General features: G+C 38.0%; 1 protein-coding gene across 1 annotated transcript in view; it reads left to right on the top strand.

Moving 5' to 3' along the window:
* The window catches only part of RAB6B (RAB6B, member RAS oncogene family), a 114,480-nt gene extending 102,045 nt beyond the window's left edge, over positions 1–12,435 (top strand). Inside the window, exon 8 of the mRNA XM_054729887.1 lies at positions 11,688–12,435. Within this exon, the coding sequence (XP_054585862.1) occupies positions 11,688–11,806 (119 nt within the window). The 3' untranslated portion in view covers positions 11,807–12,435. The remainder of the gene's footprint in view (positions 1–11,687) is intronic.
* Positions 12,436–13,886: the final 1,451 nt, after the last annotated feature.

Here is a 13,886-nt window from a genome sequence, read left to right as displayed (position 1 = left end):
AGCCACAAGATAGCGGCACCCAGTCCTATCAGCCCCACCAGAGTCCCCCAGTCTGTGGTGGGAGCACCGCTGAGAGCAGGCAGCATGAACAGCCTGGCAGAATACTTGCTTCATCACCACGGCAACAAGGCAAGTGTTCCACGCCCAGCCACCGATGGGCCTATGGGCCACAGAGAGCCTCTAAGCAGCGAGCACGGAGTGGCCCTGCAGAGAGCTACTGGCCCACAAATTCATGTGCAGAGCTACTAGAAATGTAATAAACATCCATTCACAACATACTCAGCTTCAACAAATGTTAATCATTTGCCAATCATATTTCATTCATCCTTCCATTTCCACTTTTTTTTGTGGAATAGCAAACATATTATTTCACCCACAAAAGCATGCATCTCTAACAGCCAAGGAATTTTTTTTATATAAACATAATGTGTTTATCACATCTGTAAAAATATACAATTATTCTATATCATCATCCAATACCCAGTTAATATGCCATTTTCCCTAGTTGTCTAAAAATATTTGTAAGTTACCTTGTTGAAATTAGAACCTAAAACAAGATCCAGGAGTTGCATTGATTATCTCTCTTAAATTTCTTTTACTCTAAAATAGTCCCTCTATCTTTTATGCTACTTATTTGCTGAAGAAACTACATCATTTGTTCTTTGGAATTTTTGGATTTGGCTGATGTGTGTCCCCATGGTGTTATTTTGTATTTAACAGCATTTGGTAGAAAGCTCCTCAGTTTGGGTTTGTCGGATGTTTCAGGGTGTGCATTTTTGACAGCAATATAACAAAAGTGCGTCAGGATATTGCATTAGAAGGAGCACAGTAGTGATTTGTCCCATTATCGCTTCTGTTAAAACTGTTTGCTTGGTTAGGGTGGTGTCTGACAGGTTTCTACACTGTAAATTTATCTTTTAAATTAATGAGTAGTGTGTGGGGAAATACTTTGTTTAATATTTTGCTCATCACACTTTCACCCCCATTGATGATTCTTGCCTAAATCAATTATTACTATATTGGTTGCCAAATAGTGATTCCCTGATTATATCATTTATCAATTGGTATTCTAAAGTAAACAAGTGCTTCTCTTTTTCCATTTATTTCCTTTATTTGTTTTTATCACTATGGACTCAGGAGTTCCTTTTTTATTCAGTAGATTATAATTCTTTCCTATCATTTTTCTTTTTTTAATTTTTTAATTACAGTTGACATACAATATTATATTAGATTCAGATGTACAAGATCGTGATTAGACATTTACATAATTTACAAAGTGATGACCCTGATAAATCTAGTACCCATCTGACACCATTGCATAGTTACTGCAATATTATTGGCTATATGCTTACTTTACATCCCCATGACTATTCTAATAATTGATACTTTGTACTTCTTAATCCCTTTGAACTTTTTCATCCGTTCCCCCCAACCCTTATCCCATCTGGCAACCACCAGTTTGTTCTCTGTATCTATGAATTTGTTTCTGTTTTGCTTGTTCATTTATTTTGTTTTTTAGATTTCACATATGAGTTAAATCATATGGTATTTGTCCTCTTGTCTGACTCCTAACACTTAGCATAATACACATAACGTAAAATTTACCATCTTAACCATTTGTAAGTGTATAAGTCAGTGGTATTAAGTACATTCAAATTGTTGTATGGCCATCCACTACCATTAACCTCCAGATCTCTTTTCATCTCCCCAAACTAAAACTCTAGACCCAGTAAACAATAACTCCTCATATCCCCCTACTTCCAGCCCCTAACAACTATCACTCTACTTTCTGGCTCTATGATTTTGATTATTCCAAGCACCTCATTTAAGTGGAATCATACAGTATTTGACTTTTTGTGATTGACTTACTTCACTTACAGTAATGTCCTCAAGTTTCATTCATGTTGTAGTATATTTCAATAATTTTCTTCCTTTTTAAGGCTGAATAATATTCTATTGTATTTATGTATTATGTTTTTGCTTATCTGTTCATGTGTCAATTGTGTTACTTCCACAATTTAAGTATGGTGAATAATCTATATATATGAATGCATAAATATCTCTTTAAGACCTGGTTTTCTGTTCTTTTGGGTATTTCTGGGTCATACAGTAATTCTATGTTTAACTTTTTTAAGAACCTCCATATTGTTTTACACAATGGCTGTACCGTTTTATATTCCCACCAACAGTGCTGAGTTCCAGTTTATCCACATCCTCAAATCCTACTACTTTCTGATTTTTTTAATAGTAGATATCCTAATAAGTATGAAAAGGTATCTCATAGAATTGATTTGCATTTTACTAATGATTAGTGATCTTGGACATCTTTTAATATGCTTATTGGCCATTCTTACAATTTTTTGGAAGAAAAGTCTATTCAAGTCCTTTGCCCATTTTTTAATTGGTTGTTTGTTTTTCTGTTGTGGAGTTTTAGGAGTTCGCTATATATTTGTGGTATTACTCATATATACATACATGTGTATATATATATGTATATGCATATGCATATGTATATGTATATGTATATGTATATGTATATGTATATGTATATAATCAGAGTTCTCTGATTTGCAAATATTTTCTCCCATCATGTGGGTTGCCTTTTTACTCACTTTATGGTATCTTTTGATGCACAAACTTCCAATTTTTATAAAGTCCAGTTTTTCTCTTTTTGTTTTTGTTGCATGTGCCTTATGTCATATCTAAGAAATCATTGCCAAATCCAAAGTCATGAAGCTTCTGCCCAGTATTTCCTTCTGAGAGTTTTATACTTTTAGGTCTTAAATTTAGGTCTTTAAATTGTTTTTGCGTTAATTTTATATATGGTGATAGAGAGGGGCCAACTTCATTCTTTTGCGTGTTTTTTATTCAGTTTTTCCAACACAGCTTGTTGAAAAGACTGTTCTTTTACCTATTAAATGTCCTTGGCTTCTTGTAGAAAAACATTTAACCATTTATGTGACTCTTTATTTCTGGGCTCTTCTCTTTTGTTCTATTCCATTCCATTCCATTCCATTCACTTATGTGTCTGTCTTTATGCCAATACCATACCTTTTTTTTTTTTTTTTTTTTGCACTGTCTTGCTATAAATTCATTCTTTGTGAGGAAGAATTTCTTTTTTAACAACAAATGCAGAGCAGAACTATTGCGTATCATCCCATATGGAACAAGGGGTGAAAGGACTGTGGCATTGTGGAAACAGTACAATAATCTTTTGATAGATGTAACGTTATTTAGTTACGTAAGTTTTGAAATCGGGAAGGGTAAGTCCTCCAGCTTTGTTTCTTTTCAAGAGTGTTTTGGCTATTCAGAATCATTTGAGATTCCATATGACTTTTAGGATTTTGTTTTCCGTTTCTGAAAAATAAAGTCATTGGGTTTATAGGGATTGCATTTAATCTGTAGGTTGCTTTGGGTAGTATTGGCATAACATCATAACAATATTAAGTTTTCTAATCCAAAACATGGGATGTCTTTACATTAATTTATGCCTTCTTCAATTTCTTTCAGCAATGTTCTGGAGTCTTTCATCTCTTTGGTTAAGATAATTACTAAGAATCTTTTTGATACTACCATAAATGGAATTGTTTTCTTAAATTCCTTTATAGATTTTCATTGTTAATATATAGAAAAGTGACTGGTTTTTTAAAAAAATATCTTTTCTTTATTGATTAAGGTATTACATATGTGTCCTTATCAGCCCCATTGCTCTCCTCCATCCCACCCCCACCCCCACCCATGCCCTCACCCTCCTGTTGTCTGTGTCCATTGGTTAGGCTTATATAAAAGTGACTGGTTTTTGTGTGTTTATCTTAGATCCTTCTACTTAGCTGAATTTGTTAATTTTATTTCTAACATTTTTTGTGTAATCATTAGGGTTTTCTACATATAAGATCTTATCATCTGCCAGCAGAGATCATTTTATTTTGCTTTCCAATTTGGATGCCTTTATTTCTTTTTTAACTGTATTTTTATTGATTCTGAGTGATAAAGGAAGAGAAAGGGAGAGAGAAATAGAAACCTCGATGAGACAGAAACATCATGGATGGGCTGCCTCCTGCATGCACCCCGCTGGGGATCAAGCACGCAACCCCGTGCAGGTGCCCTAATCAGGAATCAATCTGGTGACCTCTTGGTTCCCTGAGCCACACAAGAAATATTTTTATTTCTTGCCTAAGTGCTCTGAATCAAACTTTTAGTACCAACTATGTTGAACAAAAGTAAAAAAGTGGGCTTCCTTGCCTTGTTCCTGATCTTAGGGACAACTTTTCAGTCTTTCACCACTGGATCTGATGTCTGCTGGGGGGGTAAATCTATGGCTTTTATTATGTTGAGGTAGTTTCCTTCTATTCCTAGTTTGTTGATTGTTTGTTTGTTTTTATAATGAAAGAATGTTGAATTTTGTCAAATGCTTTTTCTGCATCAACTTAAATGATCATGTGGCTTTTTCTCTTGAGTCTGTTAATGTGGTGTTTTACACTGATCAGTTTTCACATGTTGAACCATTTTCACATGTTACATTCCAGGAACAAATTCCACTTGGTCACGGTATATAATCTTTATGATATACTGCTGAATTCAGTTTGCTAATATTTTACTACAGATTTTTTTTTTGAGTGAATGTTCTTAGGGTTATTGGCCCATAGTTTTCTTTTCCTACAGTATCAGAGTAATGCTGATCCTGATAGTGTTCCCTCCTCTTCAATTTTTTGGAAAAGTTTAAGAAGAATTGGTGTTAGTTCTTTAAATGTTTGGTAGAATTCCTCAGTGAAGCCAGCAGGTCCAATGTTTTTCTTTGTTGGGAGATTTTTTTTTTAAAATTACTGATTCAATCTCCTTACTAGTTCAAAGTCTGTTGAGAGTTTCTATTTCTTTTTTTTTTTTTTGTATAATTTCTTTATTGATTAAGGTGTTATATATGTGTCCTTATTCCTCCATTACCCCCTATTCTCCCCACTCATGCCCTCACCACCCTGTTGTCTGTGTCCATTGGTTAGGCTTATATGCATGCATACAAGTCCTTTGATTGATCTTTCCCCCTTACCCCCACCATCCCCTACCTTTATTTCTTCATGACTTAGTCTTGATAGGCTTTGTGTATCTAGGAATTTGGCCATTTCATCTAGGTTGTCCAATGTATTGATGTACTATTTATTGTTCATATACTCCTTTCTATTTCATAGTAATATGCCCTACTCTACTTTCTGATTTCATTAATTTGAGTCTTTTGTTTTTCTTAGTCAAGCAAGCTAAAGGTTTGTCAATTTTGTTGATCTTCTTAAAAACACACACACACATAATTTTGGATTAATTTACTTTCTCTAGTTTTTCTATTCTATTATCTATTTTATTTATCTCTATTTTCATCTTTATTATTTCCTTTTGTTGAATTTGAGTTTAGTTTGTTATCCTTTTTTTTAGCACCATAATATTAGTCTGTTGACCTGAGATTTTTATTCTTTTTTAATGTATTTATAACTATAAATTTCCCACTTAGCACTGCTTTTGATGTGTCCCATAGTTTGGGTATATTTTGTTATTTTCATTCATCTAATTGTTTTCTAAATTCACTTGCAATTTCATCTTTGGTTGACTGAGAGTCTGGTAACAAATTTGCTGTTTATTTCTAACTTCTTTCTGTTGTTGTCAGTGAAGATACCTGTATTATATCTATCTTTTAAAATCTATTGAGACTTAATTTGTGACCTAACCTGGAATATGGTCTAAGTCCCCTGTGAACTTGAGAAAAATATGTATTCTGTTGTTGTTTGGTAGAGGGTTCTGTATATATGTTTGATATAATTGGTTTAATGAATTGTACAAGTCCTCTGTTTCCTTACTGGTATACTGTCTGGTTCTTCTTTCTATTATTGAGAGTGAAGTATTGAAGTCTCCAACTATTACTGTAGAACTATCAATTTCTCCCTTCAATTCTGTCAATTTTTGCTTCATGTATCCTGCTGGTCTGTTATTAGGTGTATAAGTGTTTATAATTGTTATATCATCTTGTGTTTTGAAACTTTTAATATATAATGTCCTTTTCTTGTCTTGTAAGCTTTTGTTAAATTTAAAGACTATTTTGCGTGATATTACTATAGCCAGCCCTGCTCTCTTTTGCATGGAATATCTTTTTCCATACTTTCATTTTCAGTCTGTTTGTGTCTTTGGGTTGAAGTCTCTTGTATACAGTGTATATAGTTGGGTCATATGGTTCTTTTTCTGTTCTTCTAACTTCTGCCTTTTGATTGGAGAATTTAATCCATTTACATTTAAAGAACTTACTAATAGGAGTGACATCAGCATCATGGTGAAATCAGAATATTCCTTAGTCTCTCCCCTTTAATCTACAACTAGTGGAATCTCTGTAACGCAACAAAAATTCCTCTACTCAGCATACTCGGACACCAGAGAGATGCACACGTTGGTATATCTAAAGGTGGACATATTGGAACTGTAGGGAGGCAGAACAAGAGGAAGGAGAGAGAAGGTGCCTGCAACCTTGGTTCCCCAGCTGCCCAGCTGAGTTTTCAGCCCCAGTATATGTGGTAGCAGTGGAGGAGTTGTGATGCAGCTCCCACACCACAGCTCAGCAGAGTGTAAGAAGGGAAGCATCAGCACCCAAGAATCTGGCTCCCTCCCCTGGTTCTGGTGGTGCTTGTACCACTGAAGAGGCCAGTAATAGTAGCAGAGATGCATCTCTAGCATCCCAGCCATAGCACAGCGTTACCAACGGACGTAGGGAAATAAGTAGCAGCACCACAAACTTGCAAAACCGGGCTCCCTGACTGCCTTATCCCCCATTATGATGGCAGTACTCCAAGACTCAGATTACCCAGCAGGGACACCCACCACCTGGCCATGCAAGTGGTGACTCCTACAACCACTACAAGGAAAGAAAAGGGAGGAAAGTGAATACATATTTTTAAATGAAGAAAAGAACAAAGAAGAGAAGTGAGAAAGGTGGGGAAAGGGAAGAGGAATATGAAAGGGAAGCCTTTTATCTGTCTCCACAGTTAGATGTTACTGTCAAGAGCAGACAGCAATATCATGTGTAGAATGAGGAATAACTGAACAGACATGGTCAGCATCTTTCAATGTTAGGAAGCTCTGGGCTCCTTTTACTCAATTCAAACATCCTATATAATAAAAGCCTAATATGCTAAGTGTCCGGTCATCCGTTCAACCAATCAAAGCATAATATGCTAATGATATGCTAAGGCCGCTCAGCTGCTCACTATGATGTGCACTGACCACCAGAAGGAAGACACTCCAACTGGTAGGTTAGTGCTGCTGGGGTCTGGCCTATCAGGACTGAGTGAGACAGGCTGGACACGCCCTGGAACCCTCCCTCAGTCCATCCCCAGTTGGCCAACCTCCCATGTCCCTCCCCAGCCCTGATGGTGGACTGGTGGGGTCCCTTGGCCTGGCCTGCTCCCTCTTGCAATCTGGGACCCCTTGGGGGATGTTGGAGAGCTGGTTTTAGCCCGATCCCGCTCAACACAGGAGCTGACCCCTGGTGATTAGTGCGCTCCCATAGGGGGAGCACCACTCAGCCAGAAGCCAGGCTCACGGCTGGCAAGCACAGTGGCAGTGGTGGGAGCCTCTCCTGCCTCAGCGCTAAGGATGTCTGACTGAGTGTACCTAAGCCATCAGTTGGACATCCCCCAAGGGCTCCCAGACTGAGAGGGTACAGGCTGGGCTGAGGAACCCCCTTCCCCCAGTGCATGAATTTCATGCACTGGGCCTCTAGTTCTTTTATAATTTACTGGGAGAGACTAGAAGCCATATGTCCTTGTTTCAAAAGTCAGCGCAATCCATTCTGCAAGCAAAATAACCTAAGAAAACCCTTTCCTCATCAGTATAATGTTCAACCTAATCCAACCATACCTGACCTGTAGGCCAACAGCTTCAGAAACCACTGACCTTGGAGCTGAGTAGACTCTAGAAACTCTCATGTGTAAAGGAACAAAGTCCTGATCGAAGGTAGGCATGCAGGAAGAGCTGGTCTTTTCTGGCACATTGTTTACAAAACACTTGGACAGGCTTGGCAAAGATGGGAAGGGGGTTAGAGTTCAGGGCCAGGGATACCGTTTAGAGGTCCATGGCAGGGTTGATTTCAGGCTATATCTGTCCCAGGAGCTGCTTCCGTTCCCACTCCAGAGACCCCTCTGGCAATTGACTTCTCCCAGGCCACAAATTGAATGCTAGGGAGGGGAAAGAAAGGCGGGGGAATTCTGAGAGCTTGGTATAATGTGGCCAGGACACCAGGGTGTCAAGGAATTTGGATTATAAACTAAAAGAAAGATCTCAGGTAGAGGGATCCGCTCCCAGAAATGGAGTTCATTCCAAGATATGTAATTAGAAACCATCTACCCAGTGCAAAGTAGGAACATAGTGGTAGTAGAAGTGTCATTAAGTAAACATGGGACATGATCACAGCTGCAAAGATTAGAAAAAGAGGAAAATGTGGCCCTGGTTTTCCCTGCCTGGGGCCACCACTAAGCTAGTGTGGTTAAGTCGTTTGCTCCTACACATTCATTTCTTTATGGTAAGACTTTCAGTAGTTTTGTGAACTAGGCAAGTTACTTAACTCTCAGTTTCCCATCTAGTAAATGGAAATAATGATACCTACTTCTTAGGGTTATTACGAGAACTAAATTAGCAATTAAAGTAAATCACCTATTTCTGTACCCAGCACATTATTCTTCTTATTTTTAGTTGTGTCATTACAAATAGCTTCCTCATGTAAGTCACACAGCACTATAAGCCCAGCCCATGAGGTCACACCACATCAGGAAGCCCTGCAGGCACTCTGTCCACCAGGTCCTAGACAATGCGTCATAGAGAATAGAGCAGACCGAGCTTAGCAGCATTGTTTCTCTGTGTATTGGTTACCTGTGCACGCCTTTTATTACCTGTCCGTTCTTAAAGATAGGTACTGGATATTATGTGCAATCTATGGATTAACATAGTTGTGACATTAGAATTAGAGACTCCTGGGTTTGAATGCTAGAGCACTTAGAAGCTGCATGATACTGAACAAGTTACTACTCTGTCTGAGCCTCTGTTTTCTCATTAGTAAAAGGAATATGAGTATCTACTATCTAGGGTTATTTTGAAGATGTGTTAAAATGCTGGCTCTCCCTGGCATGTAGCAGTCACCAATAGATGTAAATGACTATCATTATTATAGAACACCTGGCATGGACCAAGTACTGATGACACATTCAGTGAATTAATGAAGGGACTCCAACTAATTTCCTTATGGCTCCTCCCATAGCTAATGGGCCCTTCAGCAAAACACACCTTGAAAGACAACCTAGTACAATGAGCTCATTTCATAGAGAGGAAAACCGAGGCCCAGCCAGGAAGCAAAGCTAGAGCATAGGAGTCTGGACTCAGTGCCTTCAGTTGTCCTTAACCATCCTGTGACACAGTTTCTTATTTTCTTCCAAAATTATTTAGGGATTTCACTTCCCGTTACTCTTTCACCAAAAGAAGCCAAGTCCCACGATCATCAGCTGGGCCCATAAGTAGCAACTGGTTAAGCTGAACAGAGTCTAGTGGTCCTGAGGCCAAAACAAACAGATCACTGATCACTCTATTGCCCCCAGAGCAAACACCATTGTTTAATGTCCCTGCTCACTACTGGAAGAGAAGAGCAAATTCCACCTGGTTTACTGTTTCAAAGTAAACCTCTGACCTGTACAGATTTGTAGACAATTGGTGTCCACTATTAGTTTCTGCAATTGAATTATCTTATGTTTTACTTGTTCTAAATGTTCCCACTGACAGGCCTTTTACATAAATATATGTCACTTGTCTATATGTGTAATTTAACAACATTAGTCCCATGGGCTAGCATCTGCTAAAAACAGGTTGACTAGCCTCTGTCCCCACCCTTTCAGCCAAGGGGCACGTGGTGTAAGGCTGCAGAGTCACTGGACTGGATATTGAATACATAAAAATTATACACCAAGTAGTGTGTGTGTGTGTGTGTGTGTGTGTGTGTGTGTGTGTGTGTGTTGTAGAGAGAGAGAGAGAGAGAGAGAGAGAGAGAGAGAGAGAGGTACCAGGGTGAGAGCCCCAGGCTTTTATCAGTCCTCAAAAGGAGTCCATTAATATCTCAAATATGTTGGAATGCTAACCATTAATTATCTGCTCTAGTCTTCTTTCCAAGTTCTTAGAATTGAAAGGAAGTGGAGGTAGGGTACTTGACAGCTTTTCCCCAGCACCAGAGAAAGGTCCTGTTGGATCAGTCTTCAGCCCTCAGGTCTATGTCACTCAAGACTTACATTTGGCTCTCCTGGCTCTCCAAGGCTTTGGCCAACAGAGCCTGAGGGCTTTTTAGCAGGTGGAATTCCAGGAGATCATGTTCCTAGAACCCCCAGTGGAAAGGATATGCATGCCTGTGAGTTTCTGGGGGAAGCCTGCAAGGAGATGACCTACGACTAGATGTGAAAATACCTTTCCCAAGAAGTACTAAAGGATCTGGAGCAATCTGAAGCAGGAGACACTATTTAGAAGTGAAATAAAAATTTTCAAGGAAATGGACAACAAGAATGAAGTAAAAAGAAGGTCTAGACCAAAGTGGACAAGAGAATAAAATCAAGAAACCCTAAAAAGCAAGCTACTATGTTTTTGAGTAAAAATAGCCTTATTCTAAAAGTTCAGAAAAGCAAAATTCACCTAAAATTGAGCAACAGAAAGTCCCGTGGTCAAATACCATGCAAAGTTATCACAAGAAAAAATTAAATAAGGAGAGAAATTACCCCTTAGACTATGAAAGCATGCTGGAAAAATATGCCCACAAAACACCTAAAATATGTAACCTACACAAAGGTATGAAGAGAGCCAGAAACAGTAAATGTGTGGGTAAATAGTAAAGATTTCTCTTTTTCATTTTTAAATTTCCTTAGATGATTACTTGATGTAAAAATAATAAATATGTATTATGGAGTTTCTAACATGTAGAAGTAAAATGTATGATAAAAAGAGCACAAAAGGTAAAAGAGGGAAATCAGTGGAATAATGTAGTCAGCTTGTGTTGGCTTACAAATGCTGAGTGTGTGTATCTCTTCCCAACTCTGAATTCCTTGACATAACTTTGATAGCTTGAAATCACCCATGATGAGAGTATTTACTCCATGAAACTGGCAAATGATACAAATCAGGGCCTTTTTTTAACCTTAAAGATCTGGTGGTTATCCACACATCACTGGAGGAATGGAACTGTGTTATTATGGGATCATACAGTATACACAAAGTGATATAACATTGTTTGATAATAGTATTAAGCTAAATATATATATTGCAAATCTTGGAGAAGACATTAAAAAATAAAAGAATAGCCCTAGCTGGCTTGGCTCAGTGGATAGAGTGTCAGGCTGCGGACTGAAGGGTTGCTGGTTTGATCCTGGTCAAGGGCATATGCCTGAGTTGCGGGCTTGATCCCCAGTTGGGGGGGTGTGCAGGAGGCAGCTGATCAATGATTCTCTCTCATTGATGTTTCTATCTCTCTCTCCCTCTCCCTTCCTCTCTGAAATTGATTAAAATATATTTTAAAATAAATAAATAAAAGAATAGCTAATAAGGCAATAGAGAAGAGAAAATGGAATACTAAAAAATAATTAATTTAATACAGGCATACCTCATTTCATTGTGCTTTGCTTTGTTGCCCTTCACAGATGTTGCATGTTTTTACAAATTGAAGACAAGACCTTCCACTAGCAAAAAGATTATGACTCGCTTATTGCAGTACTCACTGTATTGTGGTGATCTTGAACCAAACCCACAGTATCTCTGATGTATGCCTGTCGAAGGCAAAAAGAAAGCAGATACAAAGAACAAAGAAGAGTTGAGACAGATAGGAACCAAATATTAATAATTACATTATGTATAAATGAGCCAAACACCTCATTTAAAGGATAGAAATTGTCACACTCAATGGAAAAAGAAATACCCAGCCATATGCTCTTTATAAGAAGCCCGCCTTAAGATAAAGACACAGATGGATTAAAAGAAAAGAATAAAAATACACTAAACACACACTAATAAAAAAAAAAGGAGGAGTGGTCATATTAATATCCAATGAAGTATACTAAGGACAAGAAGTATCAGAGAAAATTTACAATGATAAATTATATAATTTTATAATGATAAAGGAGTCAATTCATCAAGAAAGCCTACTGTCCTAAATGTTTATATTCCTAACAGAGTCTCAAAATACATAAAGCAAAATCTGATAGAACTAGAAGGAGAAATGAGCAAAACTATACCTATAGTTGGAGATTGCAATCCTCTTCTCTCAGTAATTAAATGGAAGAAAAGTAGACAGAAAATAAGTCAAGACAAAGTATTTGAACAATAACATTAACCAACTTGACCTAACTGATGTTTATAGAGCCACACTATATACTACAAAACTGTACATTATAGAAATACACCCAACAATTATAGAATACACTTTTTTTTAACTATACATGAAACATCCACCAAGATAGACAATCTGCTGGCCATAAAAAATAAATAAATTTAAGAGGATTAAAGTTATATAGGATATATTCTCTGACCACAAAGGAAATACATTAGAAATTAATAAGCATATCTGGAAAATAGCCAAATATTTGGAAATTAAAAATAATCCTACCTAATAAAAGGGTAATATGCTAATTGACCATACCTTCACTATGCCCACAGCCAATCAGGGTGCTATGCAAATTAACCCATTAAAGATGGCGGCCCCCACGCGCTGCCCCACCCCCCATCGCTGAGCTGCTGACAGACCCGGGCCAGCGGGAGGGGCAGGGCCTCCCACCGCTCCGATGATCGCTGAGCGGCTGACCCGGGCCAGCCTTGGGAGCCCAGATCGCTGCTGGCGGCACCGCCCTGGGCCAAGCCCCGACCCTGAAAGAAGGCGGAAGGTGGTGGCCAGAGCCAAGGCCTGGGTCCCTGGTGCCGGCGGAAAACTGGTGCAGGCAGCTAGGTGAATGAAGGCCTATTGCACGAATCTTCATGCAAACGGGCTTCTAGTGTTTAAATAATAGATCAAAGAAGGGGTTTCTTTTGAAAAGTATTTTTAAAAATTTTACCTGAATGATAATGAAAATGCAAACATACCAAAATTTATGGGATGCAACTAAAGTAGTACTTAGAAGGAAATTTATAATTTTGAATGTCTATATTAGAAAATAAAAATATTCTGCCCTGGCTGGTTAGCTCAGTTGGTTATAGTGTTATTCCAAACCCCAAAGTTGTGGGTTTGATCCCCGGTCAAGGCACATATAAGAATAAGTGGAACAGCAGATGGATGTTTCTTTCTCTCTCTCTCTCTCTCTCTCTCTCTTCTTCTCAACCTCCCTCCCTCTCTCTTCTATCTCTAAAAATCTATCAATTAAAAAAATTTTTTAAGAAAACAAGAATGTTCTAGGTAATTGATCTAAGCTTGCACCTTAAGAATCCAAGAAAAAATATAAATGAAATGGAAAGTAAGTAAAAGAATGGAAATAACTCCAAGGACAGAATATTAGATAGAAAATAGGCAAACAATAGTGAAAATTTATAAAACCCCAAAAAAATTTTTTTAAGTTCCTTTGGACAGATTAAGAAAAAAGAACAGAGCTTAGCTGGCGTGGCTCAGGGGTTGAGCATTGATCTATGAACCAGGAGACCCCAGTTCGATTCCCAGCCAGGACATGTGCCTGGGTTGCAGGCTTGATTCCCACTGTGAGGTGTGCAAGAAACAGCCGATCAATGATTCTCTCTCATCATTACTCTTTCTATCTCTCTCCCTCTCTGAATTAAATAAAAATATATTTAAAAACATAAAAAAAGAAAAAAAGAACAGAGCCCTGGCCATTTTTGCTAAGTGGTTAAAGCATTGACCT

The sequence above is a fragment of the Eptesicus fuscus genome, chromosome 18, assembly GCF_027574615.1.
Source record: "Eptesicus fuscus isolate TK198812 chromosome 18, DD_ASM_mEF_20220401, whole genome shotgun sequence".
Taxonomy (NCBI): Eukaryota; Metazoa; Chordata; class Mammalia; order Chiroptera; family Vespertilionidae; genus Eptesicus; species Eptesicus fuscus.
Note: the sequence above shows the minus strand (reverse complement) of the source record. Positions and strands in the feature narration are given on the sequence as shown.